The sequence below is a fragment of the Miscanthus floridulus genome, chromosome 5, assembly GCF_019320115.1.
Source record: "Miscanthus floridulus cultivar M001 chromosome 5, ASM1932011v1, whole genome shotgun sequence".
NCBI classification, from domain to species: domain Eukaryota; kingdom Viridiplantae; phylum Streptophyta; class Magnoliopsida; order Poales; family Poaceae; genus Miscanthus; species Miscanthus floridulus.
In genome coordinates, this window is record NC_089584.1 from 103,517,675 (window position 1) to 103,532,140 (window position 14,466).

At 41.5% G+C, this 14,466-nt stretch overlaps 2 protein-coding genes across 2 annotated transcripts in view; both read right to left on the reverse strand.

Moving 5' to 3' along the window:
• Positions 1-8,000, reverse strand: part of LOC136450366 (uncharacterized) — a 31,167-nt gene extending 23,167 nt beyond the window's left edge. Inside the window, exons 1-3 of the mRNA XM_066450767.1 lie at positions 7,916-8,000; positions 7,437-7,823; positions 6,614-6,951 (exon numbers count right to left, since the gene is read on the reverse strand). Coding sequence (XP_066306864.1) covers positions 6,614-6,951; positions 7,437-7,823; positions 7,916-8,000 — 810 coding nt within the window. The remainder of the gene's footprint in view (positions 1-6,613; positions 6,952-7,436; positions 7,824-7,915) is intronic.
• LOC136451196 (uncharacterized) lies at positions 12-3,516 on the reverse strand. Its single transcript, XM_066451938.1, has 7 exons — positions 3,414-3,516; positions 3,056-3,284; positions 1,642-1,677; positions 1,404-1,536; positions 1,059-1,217; positions 574-971; positions 12-301 (listed from the first exon to the last, which is right to left on the reverse strand). Exons 1-7 carry the CDS (start codon positions 3,514-3,516, stop codon positions 292-294), a joined length of 1,068 nt encoding a protein of 355 aa, XP_066308035.1. The 3' UTR covers positions 12-291.
• Positions 8,001-14,466: the final 6,466 nt, after the last annotated feature.

Consider the following 14,466-nt stretch of genomic DNA (forward strand, 5'->3'; position numbering starts at 1 on the left):
TTTGTATGCACACTTGTACTTCATTAACGAGAACATATGTTTCAGTGAAGTATCTCCTAAAGATTTCGTGAACCTTTCTTGCACTTCTGTCAATGTACCACTATCTCAAGATATACATGCGTGTTATCTAGACTACAAAACAAACAAAAGTAAGCTTCATCTCAGGTGTTTGAATTAACGACAAGCACAAGAGCTGATGTCCTAACTCAATATTCTTGCGACCACATGCACGCCAGCTACTGAAGATCACTTCTCTCAGAAAAAAGCGCCGCAGCCAGTCAGCACTGAAGATCATTTGTCTCTGCCAAAAAAAAGGTGGTCATGAACGTAAGTAGCTGTTTCACAAATGCCTGGAGTATGCATAAACATAAAAGTTCAGAAAGAAACAGGGACGGGAAAACTAGCAGCCACATGAACAAATTTTATTATCTGTATATATTGATTTATTATCTCTATAGATTGTGTCTATTATAGAAGCTTTGACACGTGGAAGTCAATTCTGGTCATGTAGACAGGTCCTAAATGCTACCAGTAGTCAATGGTTGCTAGAACTGATACAGTACAAGAAACCACCTCGGTCCTTTCTTTGTTACATCCAGATAGAACATGACTAGTTCGCCAGCATCCTTAGCCTCTTTTAGTGCACCATAGACTGATTTGACCACGCACAGGCATGAAGATAACAGAATGATTGAACGCTTGGTGTCAAGGCCCTTTGACTTCATTATTACTATGATCTGGTGTCTGGCACCCAATATCAAGGCAAGAAATAGGATTGCACTAAGAGGCATCATGTTGCCTTTTGCTGTGGCTTTTTTCTGAGGAGAACACTTTGAGTTGTCTTCGCTTTGACTCTGATCTTCTCCTTTCACTATGTCACATTCATTGCAGTCCCCAGCCATTGCACGGGGTGCATTTGCAACCCTCTGATGTGATAAATTGGCACAAAAAGTGGCACCCCAAACACACCCCTACCAGAATGAGCAATAACAAAGATTGGATCAAGGGTGAAGGTCAGATATAGATGATGTTACTCAGAACTGTGTTTCGATTTTCACCTGTAAAGTGATGTTGCAAAAATCTCTTGATCTGCCATGATTAGCAGCGCATTCTTTCCTTGCCACACTTGGAAGAAAACCAGAATGCACACTCTTGATCTTTACTGTGCTCTTGGCATTCTTCTCCACCTTCGAATAAGTCATCATCTTGTTCTTGTCCTGTAAGATAATGTGTTGGTCGGTTAGGTTTACATGTTGTGCTGTCTTATAGGAATGGATTGCAAGCAAAGATAAATGCCCATGGAGCAAGAACACATATAATAAGAACTGAGCTCCAAATGATCATGCATATTTCACAGAATGTGCTACCGATGATCCTACAAAATGGCTGGTAGGTTAACTCACAGGATCTTGCATATGTTCATGGTATTGGTACCCTTGCATAACCGACACTGCATACGGTCCTCCAGTCGAACCAGTCTTAGTAGACTTTAGCGTCAAAGGCTGAGCACAAGAATTGACAGCAGAATTTGATATACTGAAACATAATAGAATGAGACTATGAGTAACTATCCTAAAAATCTGCATCCAGAGAATGTTACGAAAAAACAAATTGACATCAGATTACAGCTCATGCAAATACCAGAAACACTTGACCCATAGCCTAAATCTGTGGTTCCTGTTCGGTAAGGATGAAATACAAATGGTAAGGTTCAGTAGCAAAATCATAGTACTGCATCTAAAATTTTGAACCTAAAATATACAACAAAATTAACTCTAAATAAACAAAGATTTTCAGGCAACAAAATGCAAACAAATTTCACAAAGGCAAATCATAAATTCAGAATGGAATATTTCAATGTGACAGAAAGAGAATTGGTACATCTACATGCCAACTAGCAAATTATTTAAGTGCTGGTACTTTCTGAATCTGAATTAAGGTGACAGAAGTCAGAAGGTGTTTGACTTGTGCCCATGTGACAGAAGGCGTTCAACTTAGGTCAATTTCAACTTCATACAATGATTTAATGTTGCTTTACGAAGTACAAACATTTCTTTCAGGAAAGCGAATTCATACAATGATGTAATGATGACTTACGAGGTACAAACATTTCCTTCAGGAAAGAGAATTTATACAACGATGTAATGATGCCTTACGAAGTACAAACATCTCTGTCAGGAGGCTTAGGAACTAAAATTGCAATGTGACACTGCACGGCACCCTTGTCAATAAAAAATAGATTTAGATAAGAGTACACCAAACCAATCTTGCGATGCTAATTTACTTCGTCAGGAAGAAGTAACCCAAATTAAGCAATGTCATCCTCTCGAACATATATACTCGAACATATACCCAAACAGAAAGACAGTAAGGCAGTTTGCAGTACATGCGCACCCAACAATAAGAAGAACCAATCAGACACCGTTGAGCAATTCAAAATCCAGAAACGGAACAGATCCAAAACAGGAAATAAAGCAAATAAACAGGGACGGTAGACGGGCGGAGACCATCTCTACCGCACGCACATATCTGACGAGAACAACACCTGATGATAACATCTCCAATCAAGTATAGGGGGTAAAAAGAGAAAGCAACAGAAACGAACAGAGTTATCCTGAGTATGACGCACGCTAGTAGTAGCAAGAAGAGGCATCAATAATCGGATGATGAGACAAAGACCGTACAGGTTTGAAAGGAAACAGGAAAGGCGAAGAGAGAATGAGAGATCACACTATGGAGAATCGGTGCTCAGCCGCCGCGCCTCTTAGAAGAAACCACCACCAACAGCGGACACAGAACGCAAAAACAACAAGAGAGCCAACTTGGGGGTAAAATCTCGCAAGAGTTTCAGATACCGAAGGGCCTCAATCAGACCGACAAATCGACTCCATCCCGAACGGAAGTAGTCGCCAGCATTCCCCAATTTCACATCACTAGCACCAAGAACCACAAGATGATGCGCTGAGGAACCACGGTGCGGTGATCGAAAAGAACCAACCCCGACCCCAGTTCAGAGGAGGGAGGGGAGAGAGGGAGAGGCAGAGCGCTTAATCACCTCGTCTGCAGCAGACCCGGGCAGCGAGCGGCGACGCCGCGGCCGTTGGAGAGCGCGGCCGGCGGTGCAAGGCGAAGGGTCGCCGAGAAGCGCGCCTCCAGCGCTCCGTGGTGGTGCGCGAACGGGGAGCAAGGGGAGAAGGCGAGGGAGGAGAAAAAATGGGGGAGCGAGAGAGATGTCCATGGTTGCAGGCGCCGCGAACTCCGACCTGGAGGGAGGGAACAACGGCCTGAACCCAAAATGTATTTTTTATTTATACAAAAATGGAATTTATTAGCTTCCAGTCCCCTGAGATGGAGCTGTTCTCCTCTCAACGTATCTGGTGCGTTGGATCACCATCCAACGGCCCGCCGTTCACCTCCAGCCCTCCACAATATGCAGCTCACCACCAGAATTGTGAGCGACACTGATTTTAGGCGACCGATGTATACAAACGATAACATGTTTTTTGTTTTTCTCATGGTGGTTAGTAAGCTAAGGATGAAAACGGACGGAATCGAACGGAGAACTCCTCAACCGTTTTCTACTTTTATATTTGAATACGAAAACGAAAACGAAAGCGGACAAACCAAACACGAAAACGAACACAAACTTACGGAATATCGAGAATTTCGAAAACGAAACAATTCGAGCGGAATTATATCGAACACGGTCGGTATACGAAAACTCAATACGGAATACCGACCCGTAGACCAAGTGTATGACTAAGTGCATACATGATCAAGTTCAAGTGCATATAATAATTAACAAGTGCATATTATAGAAACATGAACTCGAACTGAGTCAGAATAATTTTATTAATCTTTTTAGAATAGATGTATTATTTTATTTTAAAGATTTATTCAGATTTTTCTTTTGAGTAACAAAGATTTATTCGGCTGATGCAAAAACTATCAAATGATTGACTTTGCAGGTGGGGGTTAAACCGATGAGCTTGATGGACTATGGCCTAGGTGGGCTTTCGTGTAGATGCTGCCGGTTTCCTGACATTTAGCACCATCTCATGAGGTGAAGAGAGACGAGGCTGAGCGCCGTCTATAAGAGAGGGCAGCTGGCCACCAGTAGAAAGAACACAGCTGCGTGGTGAACAACCTGTAATTGGACTGTATGACCTGTGCAGTTGGCCAAATTCGATTTAAACCAAATTTTCAATTCGGAATATTTCAAATTAAAAGTAGAAAAGTAGAAAACGGTCGGAAAAATGTCTAAACCGTTTTCTACTTTTACATTTGAAATACGAAACATCTGAAATGCGAAAGCGAAAACGGTAAAGTCGGACAAGAAAATGCGGATTCGATCGGATTAAATATAAAAAAAACGATGCGGTTCGGTTCAGGATATTTCCGTTCCGTTTTCATCCTTAGTGGTTAGTGACCTTGAGAATTTGAGGATTTTTTATGAGCTAATTTTTAGTTCATCATTTAACTAATAGTCAGGTTGAAGCCTTAGCTTGCCTAGAAGGGTGCGACTGGCTTTGGAATGGTCACGGAGTAAAACCATTATTGAGTCTGATTGCTTATCGGTTGTTCTAGCTGCTTGTCGTTCATGTGTGAAGCACAAATCGCTTTTATTGTAAATGATATAAAACACGTGTCTAGAATGCTAGCAGAGAGAGAGAGAGAGCAAAATGAAATCGTCACAAAAAAGTGATTCATGCTGCACCCAATTAAAGGAAACTGAATTCAGTAGCAAACATGAAATATGTTTTCCGAAGGAAAACGGAGAGAGAAGTTTGAATCATCTATCCAGTTCCACGTATCCGCATCAGCAGGGTCTGACCAATTGGCAATGATATACAGGATTGCCATCAACTTGTGAATTGTATTGTGTTCTGCAAGGGCCTTGTGGAGCATTACATTTAACTAAATCTCGCGTACCTTCTTGCAAAACTGATCCACTTGCAAACTCAGAATTTGATCCACAAGAGCAGCACGGAAACACCTATGCCTCAGACCTTTTATTTGCTGTTTATTTGATTCCAGTGTCAATTTCTCTCCAATTACTCAGCCGAAGATCGCATCAAGAAGCACTAAAGAAATGCTAAACCTTGCAAACATGTGAACTGGTTCCGTGTAACCAATTACCAATTTACAATGGGAAGCTATTCCCATGTTCCAAAGTTCTACCAAAACTTCTAGGAATCAGGGATCAGGAATGTCTGAAGAGGGAAGAAACCTCATCAGAAAGCTTGAGAGAGACCAAACACAAATAACGCCAAGAATTTGAAGAACAGTCAGCAATGCTCCTAATGAGTTCATGATAGCCAGAGTTTGATTTGTTGTCTCTGTTCCTCTGACAGAAAATGTGAGTGCCGTCACTAGCTGAGCTGCCCTGTTCAATTGGTGAAGCATGTATACCTGGAAGGACGGGGAATCACAAGATGAGAACTAAATGAAGCATTTAGTTGGACAGGAGAGCATCATGTAACATTAAAGTGCTTATCCATTCATATAAAACATAAATATGCAATTGCTTGATTGGTCGAAAATTGAAATGAACAAGAGCAGAGTCGGGAAAGCAGCAGTAGTTCTCAAGAACCAAGAAATAATGACTGCAAGCAACCTGGCCCTAGCTTTCTAGTGTACATTATTGAACCATCCTTGGAAAAATTCGATGCACCTATTCCTTAGATGGATATGTCAATCTCAAGTTCTCTTTTGTGTCATTAAATCCACTATCAGGATATAAACTTTTACATCAACAAAACAATATAATGGCTGATCATCAAATTGCTTCCCATAAGCACCATTTTTTAACCTTTGTGGTCCTAGCATATCCAAAGGACAAACAAGAGAACATCATTTGGCTCTACTCCCTCCGTCCCTAAAAAAGTGTCCCTATGGTATTCGTGCCGGTCAAACTTTATTAAATTTGACTAGGTTTATAGAAAATATTAACAACATTTGTATCTCCAAATAAGTTTATTATGAAAATAGATTCAACGATCTATCTAACGATACTAATTATGTACTACAAATAATAATATTTTCTTATATATATTTGGTCAAAGTTGAAATAGTTTGACTTCTCGTAAAGCGAGAACGATACTTATTTAGGGACAGAGGGAGTACTTTATACAAATAAAAATACCAGAAACTTATTTACTAGACTACTTCACTGGATTATTTTCTTCCACATTTCCAAGACTTGGTTGTTGCCATAGATTCTTCAAAATGCTTCTACCAGAGTCCAGAATTACTTGATGCACTGATAGCCAATCCCAAGTCTCAGATCCCAAATATCAGGTATGATTGATCAGATCACAAATTAAAGAGATGGAATAAAAGTATAAAACTATAAAAGGTTTCCAAACATATGAACTCGAGTATAACTGGAAAGCACAATTAGGCCTGGTTTGGGAGGGCTCCTCCTGAGGAGCCGGGGCTGTTTTGAAGGAGCCACAATTTATGGCTCCTTCAAAATGGCTCCGGCTCTTTCTTTTCCAACAAAAAAACGGCTACAAACAGCTCCTACTGCTAAACCGTTACCCTAGACCTTAATAACGCTAATAGTTCATGATGCAATCATACCAATACGAATTTAAGAAAAAAACATTACCTTGAAGATAATAGGAATCACCGGCCAAGAAGGTGATTTTCGATGCCGTGCATACTGTTCAAATGCAAACTGTACAACGAGTCCAACCAAATAAGGGGCAAGAGTCGCTGATGCTGCTGGTCCAGTCCAGGGCCATACCATGCCCATTGTTAAAAGAGGTATTATCAAGCTCAGAACCATTGTTGTTACTGAGGAAATACGGAAGAATCTGGATTTTGACCAAATGTAACTCTTCGGTGCCACTTGCTGCAAAGGTCTCCAGACTTTATCAATCAAGAAGACAAAAATTGCAACTCCCCCATAAAACAAAGCCACGGTAAAGAATAGTATAAGAAAATCTGCAAATAAGAAAAACAAAATCCATCAAGTATTGCATTTTCTTGACGGTGGAGGATATTGCTGATTTTTTAGAAAAGAAATGAATTGTAAAAAATGAATTATGTGAAAGATTGACAGGATAGGTCATTGTGGCAACATACTGTAACACTGGAGGGTAATATCTAAGTTTACTACTGGAAGTCTGCAATTTGTGAAAAAAATGATTGAGAAGCTATAATCATTATGAAACATCCCTAATCTACAAAGAAAACACCAGAGTCATGAATTAGGTGAAAGATGACAGGATAGGTCATTGAGGCAACACACTGTAACGGGGGGGGGGGGGGGGGGGGTGGGGGGGGGGGGGGTAGGTTAAGGTAATTATCTAAGTTTAGTACTGGAAGCCTGCAATTTATGGGTAAAAAACTGTAAATCTATAATCATTACTAAACATCCATAATCTAGAAAGGAAACACCAGTCCTGAAACTATCAAAGAAAGCATACCTGTCAACAAGGAATCTTCAAACACGGCTGAGAGTACTTTGCGCAAGTAAAGAGATGGAAGAAACAAGAAAGACATGAGGATAGTAGGGCCAATAAACCAAACTAATCGAGATGCTTCCTTGCCAGGATGTGGCACGCTCTCCACAGTTGTCTTTTGGAAGCTGCTTCCATGAAAAGAGATGAATCCTGGTTTACCAGCACCTCTGCCAGCGAAGTAGGAGTTTTCAGATGCAGGGGTAACTTTAGTACCACTTTCTGTCTCTTGCAAAACCGGCATATCTGAGGTAAGTGAAACGACTGGCTCCTGCTTGTCGGTAGCAGTAAAGCAAATAGTCCTCTCAATATGAAATCGTCCATCATGGTCGCCGATGGTGCTTAGAACTTGACCTGCTAGCGCGTAGTAAAAGATCAGCACAGAGTTCTACTCTAATTTGACAAAGTTCTTCTGGAAAAGCAGATGGAGAATGTAAAGTACTTACCTTTTAGTGTACCTAAATGCTGCATCGTTCTTCCATTGACTCTCTGAACTGGAAATGGCCTCGCAAACTGAGATATATAAGCCATGCCAGTGCACTAGTCAATATAACAAAATCAAACAATTTTAAGTATCTCTACGAGCTAATATCGTCCAGAAGTGCAGAACTACACTGAGTATATGGAGTATAGATTGTTGGTTTGATCTCCCAACCGCAGTGGCCCAACGGTCACTTGGGCCTTGACCTCGCGCCCTGATCGGGGGCGCCCAGTCCATCTATGGCTGGCAGGCCCCCGTCACACTGCGCATTAAATAAAGGTGGAGGCCGGCGGCTCTCAGTACAAGGTTGGCCTGAGCCGTACGCCCCACCGGAAAACCATACTCCGATCTAACAGAGGGGCGCAGCCAGTGACGGAAAGCACCGCCGCCGCCACGGCACTACGCCAACACCACTTCATTGCGCCACTCCTTCATCGCCCGTCGCTGCCCTAGCGCAGATCTTCACCGTCGAACCTGTGATGGCCAGATCCGTCTCCTCAATGCCTATCTTTTCTTTTCTAATCGGTTTCTAGCCCCTGACAAGATCCACGCCTAGGGAAACCTGGCTCTGATACCATTGTTAGTAACTTTGGATCATCTAGGAGTGGATCCAGTGGGTGTTTACTTGTATTTCTCGTAGAAATTGTGTGTACGGAGAGGGACAGAGAGGGAGAGGGAGAGTTAGGGTTAGGCACAGACCATCGGTAGGCATTGAGGAGGCGGATCTGGCCATTACAGGTTCGCCGGTGAAGATCTGCGCTAGGGCAGCGACGGGCGATGAAGGAGTGGCGCAATGAAGTGGTGTTGGCGTAGTGCCGTGGCGACGGCGGTGCTTTCCGTCACTGGCTGCGCCCCTCTGTTAGATCGGAGTATGGTTTTCCGGTGGGGCGTACGGCTCAGGCCAACCTCGTACTGAGAGCCGCCGGCCCCCATCTTTATTTAATGCGCAGTGTGACGGGGGCCCGCCAGCCATGGACTGGGCGCCCCCGATCAGGGCACGAGGTCAAGGCCCAAGTGACCGTTGGGCCACTGTGGTTGGGAGATCAAACCAACAATCTATACTCCATATACTCAGTGTAGTTCTACACTTCTGGACGATATTAGCTCGTAGAAATACTTAAAATTGTTTGATTTTGTTATATTGACTAGTGCACTGGCATGGCTTATATATCTCAGTTTGCGAGGCCATTTCCAGTTCAGAGAGTCAATGGAAGAACGATGCAGCATTTAGGTACACTAAAAGGTAAGTACTTTACATTCTCCATCTGCTTTTCCAGATGAACTTTGTCAAATTAGAGTAGAACTCTGTGCTGATCTTTTACTACGCGCTAGCAGGTCAAGTTCTAAGCACCATCGGCGACCATGATGGACGATTTCATATTGAGAGGACTATTTGCTTTACTGCTACCGACAAGTAGGAGCCAGTCGTTTCACTTACCTCAGATATGCCGGTTTTGCAAGAGACAGAAAGTGGTACTAAAGTTACCCTCCAACCCTAAAGAAATTGGACGGTCCAGGGATGGTTTCCCCACCGCCGTCACTATCGCCTCACGCGGGATGGAGCACGCACCGCCGTTTTGCTGACGCGCGGGAAGAGAATCAAAGAATAGAAAAGAAAAGAAAAGAAAAGAACGGATTAGATCCTTCGGATCTGAGCACACAGAAGGGGTTTCTTAACCCTAACCCTAACTGGGTGAAGATAGAAGGGGCTCAGCCTCAAGACCGCTTGATCCGAACCCTAAACCTGTGACTCGAACTCGGGGAAGAAGAAGAACAGGGTGAATCCCTAACCCGAAACCCTAACCCTAACACGATCCCCATCCCAATCGGTCAAAACCGAGAAGAGAAGTAAGATCCAAACAAGCAGAAACGCAGAAGGGGAAAGGGAAAAGCAAGGCCGGTGGCTTACCTCACCGCTGCCATCTCCGCCGTCGTGCAGGAAAGACTGGACCGCGCCGGTGTTTGTCGCCGAGATGCATCCGCGCGGGTACGGGTACAGGGCGCCGACACGGAGCCGCTTCACGGCAGCGCGCTCTCCCGATGGGGAGCGCGCTCGCAGGCAAGAGGGCCCGCGGTGGCGCCGTCTTCGTCTTCTCCTCCGGCGCGGCTTGCTGTCGCTTGGGTGCGCCGCGCGGCTGAGAGAGGGAAGGGAGAAGAGGAAATGAAGCTAGGGTTTCTGCCCGCGGCCGGCCCGGCGGTTTTGTTCGCCCTAGATGCGCGCTCGGCCGTCGGATGCGCGCCCAAGCGAGACGCGTGGCCGCGGCGCTTTGCCGGCCCAGGCCCACGTTGCGGCCTGGGTGGCAAAGCGCGCGCGCGAGGGAGCAAGGCCGGGCTGGGTGCCATTTTGGGCCGGGGCATTTTGATGGTTGGGCCACAGCGTAGTAAAAGTTTAAGCCATTTTCTTTTTCTAATTTTTTCAGTGATAAATGGCTCAAAGAAAATTGGAAAAGAGAATTTTCCTGTGGGTAAAATTCAACAATTATGTTCATAGTTTCGCTGCAAAGTTAAATGTTTATTGTCTTCTAATTTGAAGAGCAGTTATAGTTATTCAGTAAATGATGAAAAGTTTATCCTCCAGTTAAAATTGGAACCAACTGGAATTTTTTTTAATTGGAGGAATAGTTGGTTGATAGTTAAGATAAATTATAATATTGTTATTTTCTGACCAACGTTGATGATAACAATATTATAAGTTTATTTATGAGTTTAAGTTTAAAGTTAAATTATGATATTGTTATTTTCTGACCAACGTTGATGATAACAATATTATAATTTTATGAGTTTTATGATTAAAGTTTAAATCTCTGATGAATTTTGCATCAAAGTGACCAATTTTCAGAGAATAGATAAAGATCAAGGAATGCTCTTAAACTAGAGAAATATATTTTCGTGTTTCCGCTGCAATGAAGTTGATTGTCTTCTAATTAAATTCGAACCAACGGGAGAATTTAATTTTGAGGAGCAGTTCTATGTTTTCAAGTTTATTGAATTTCTATATGTTAATTCCATTTCTGCCCAACGGTGATGTGGAATTAATGTAGAAGAATGATGTTTTATTCTATTTCTGCCCAACGGTGATATAGAATAGAACATAAAGATTTCAAAGTTTAATGAGCATTATTGTTGAATATTTTTTCAGACAAAAGACTTCCATGTTTTCATTCTTAAAGGCAGTAAGAGAAATAAGTTGGGTACTTGTGACTCAGATGATGAAATGCCTAAGGGCAAGTTATGTATGAAAGAATGCCATTGCTTAAGGGACTGTGTTCTCTTTAAAGAATGGCTTCAAAAGAAAAGAATTCTAAAATATTGATCCACGAAAAGAGATAGATCAATGAGAGTCTTCATTGAGAAATGTCTTTTATGTACTCTCTGTGAAGAAGAATTTATTTTTAGTTTCACTTATAAGAGTTGTAAAAGTCATATACATGTTTAATTTGACTAACATTGGATTAAACATGTGTGTTAAAAAAATATTCGGATTTATTTCTGAATTTGATGATTGAACACGAGCCAATCCTAGCAATTATATCCGTTCAAGGGAATTATCTCGCATGGCGAGAAAAGTTTGTGATAGTACCCGCATGGCGGGAAAAGTTTGAGAAAATACCCGCATGGCGGGGTAAAGTTGGCATAGTACATATGTTAACCAATCCTGCATAGCGGGAGAGTTTGGCATAGTACTTATCCCGCATGGCAGGAGAAGGATATGATGACTCATGTGCTCTAAGTGTATTCCGCACATGGAGAGAAGTTTAGGGTAGCTCTTATGCTATCCTAGAATTGACCGTACACTCTGATTGAGTCATGGTCATTAAGTACTCAATGAGTTTAAGAACAAAAGAAAGTTGCATGTGAACCAAAAGATAAGAATGATATGCAAGCGTGACTTGCAGAAGTATTGAAAATAATAGACTATGTTGAGTTTTGAAGTGAAATGAGGAAAATGTGCTCCCATACGAATTTTGTTTGCATGATGTAATCATGTGGATGAAGTAAGTAATCAAAGTTTCCTCATTCACAAGAGTTCAGAATATTTCAAAATTGTGGTAGAAAAGTTCATACCACATTTCGAGGGGGAGAAATGTAAGATTAATTAAGAAAGTCAATTAAGAAAGATACTTCCCCATACTTCAGATAATGCAATGCATACTATGCATTGAAGGTAAAAATGATCTATAAAAGATGAATGTGATCGTTGAGGGAGTAAGACGGTCATAATAACGATACCCCTAAAGTAAAGAAATAGCTAAATTCCTAGACCTTTTACAGTTCCGATAGGAAGATAGCATAGTCAGCTAGTATTCATACTGGATGACGCCATATGAGGTTTTAGCAGATTAAACCCAAAATAAGAAATTTAAAGATACACTATCTTTACAGAAGATAGAGTAATCTGGGGGAGCATGGTATGTAGGTACCTAAGGCTTGAATAGAAGTGGGATTACATATCCACTACAGTGTTTTAGAGCAACAAATTGCTTAATATATGTTGATGTTGTATGACATATACAACACCTGATGTTAGCTCTTAAAGAAAATGAATAAGTAAATAAGGATCTTGTGATACAGGAGGATATAGAACAATTGCCTTTTGACAATGAAGAGTAACAATAGCCCCATATGAAAGAAGTCAATGTTAAGAAAGAAATTCAAATAGAGGGTAATTCCACCTCATTTGAAAAAGCCATGAGAGGCGTTCACTCGTCTAAATGGCAAGAAGCAAAGGAAGATGAAATAAAATCGATAAATACTAAGGATGTTTGGGACTTAGAAGAAATTCTCAATAGAGCCAAAACAGTAGGCTGTAATGGGTCTACAAGACAAAGGTGACTCCAAAGAGAATATAGAAAGATATCTAAAGGGAATATTGAAAGCTATAAAGCGCCACTTGTGGTGAAATAATTTACACAAAGAGAAGGAATAGATTATAATGAGAATGCAAGGATTCTTTTAGAATTATAATGGTGTTAGTGGCACATTACGATTTACAGTTACATCAGAAAGGTGTAAAGACACATTCCTCAACGGAGATTTATATGGAAAAGTTTACATGACATAACTCAAAAGGTTTTGTCATGGAAGGAAAAGAATGTAAGGGATGTTGCCTGAAGAAATCCATTTATAGATTAAAGCAAGCTTCAAGACAGTGGTACTTGAAGTTTGACGGTACAATAAGAAAGTTTGGGTTTTAAAGAGAATGTAGAGGACAATTGCATTTATGCAAAGTTTAAACATGGGAAATTCATTTTCCTAATCCTGCATGTGGGTAGCACCTTGCTCGCTAGTAGTGGTGTTAATCTACTGTTGGAGAAGAAGCAGTTCTTGTCCTCAAGTTTCAATGAGAATGGTCTTGGTAAAGCGTCATTCGTTCCAGGAATTGGAACTTACCGAGACAAAAGAAAAATGGGTATTAGAACTATCTCAAGTGTATACTTAGAGAAGATCCTAAAGAAATAAAGTATATATATGCATATACCTGCGCCTATTCCTATAGTCAAGGGTAATAGTTTTCAAAACTTTCAGTGTTCCAAGAACGAATGTGAGATCGATCGAAAGGACGTCCTATATGCTTCAGCTGTTGGAAGCTTAATGAGTGCTTATAAGTAAGAACTTACCCTGACATAGTTTATGTATCCGGGATGTTTTGGCAGAAGTCCAGTCCAGATATAGATCACTGGAATGGAGTTGAGAATGTTTTGCAATTGTGCAAAGATTTATAGGCCTCATGGTGAGTAAGAAAGAATAAGTACTCTCAAATAGTTGTTGGTACAAATGTTAAATTTTGGCGAGATATTTAGTGAAACCCACATAGTAGCTAACACTCGTAGTTGGAGTTTTATTATAGAAAAGCTACAAAGAAACAATTGTGGTGTCATCAAAGATGCTACATATAGTATAGCTTGTCATGAGGCTTAAAGGACAGGCGAAATGGTTAAAAGAACTTACACCCGGAATTGATAATGGTATACAACAGCAATAACCATTTAAGTAGTTCGCTCCTATAACAACGGGTCAAGTGTGGTGCCAAACACATTGACGTTAAAGTTATACGTTGTGAAGGAGAAAGTCCAGAATCATACTAAACGTATTAAAGCAATAAGCTAGTGCTTGCGGATCCACGTACAAAAGGCTTACCGTCCAGTGTGTTTAGAGAACACACAGTCGACATGGGTTTATGGTATAGCCTATGATTTCCGGACAATAAAGGGCCCAAAAGTTAAAGAATCTGTTTCAGAACAGAGATGTGTATTGTAGCTGTTAAGTCTATCGGTGATTGACCGTGACGATTGAAGCGTGCTCTATGCACTAATCTATGATGGAACAAATAAAAGTGAAAGGGATTAAAGTCAAAGTTTTAAGTTAAAGTATGAGTTGAAATCAAGGAGGGAATGTTGGTTTGATCTTCCAACCACAGTGGCCCAATGGCCACTTGGGCCTTGACCTCGCGCCCTGATCGGGGGCGCCCAGTCCATCTATGGCTGGCGGGGCCCCCGTCACCTAGGCATTAAATAA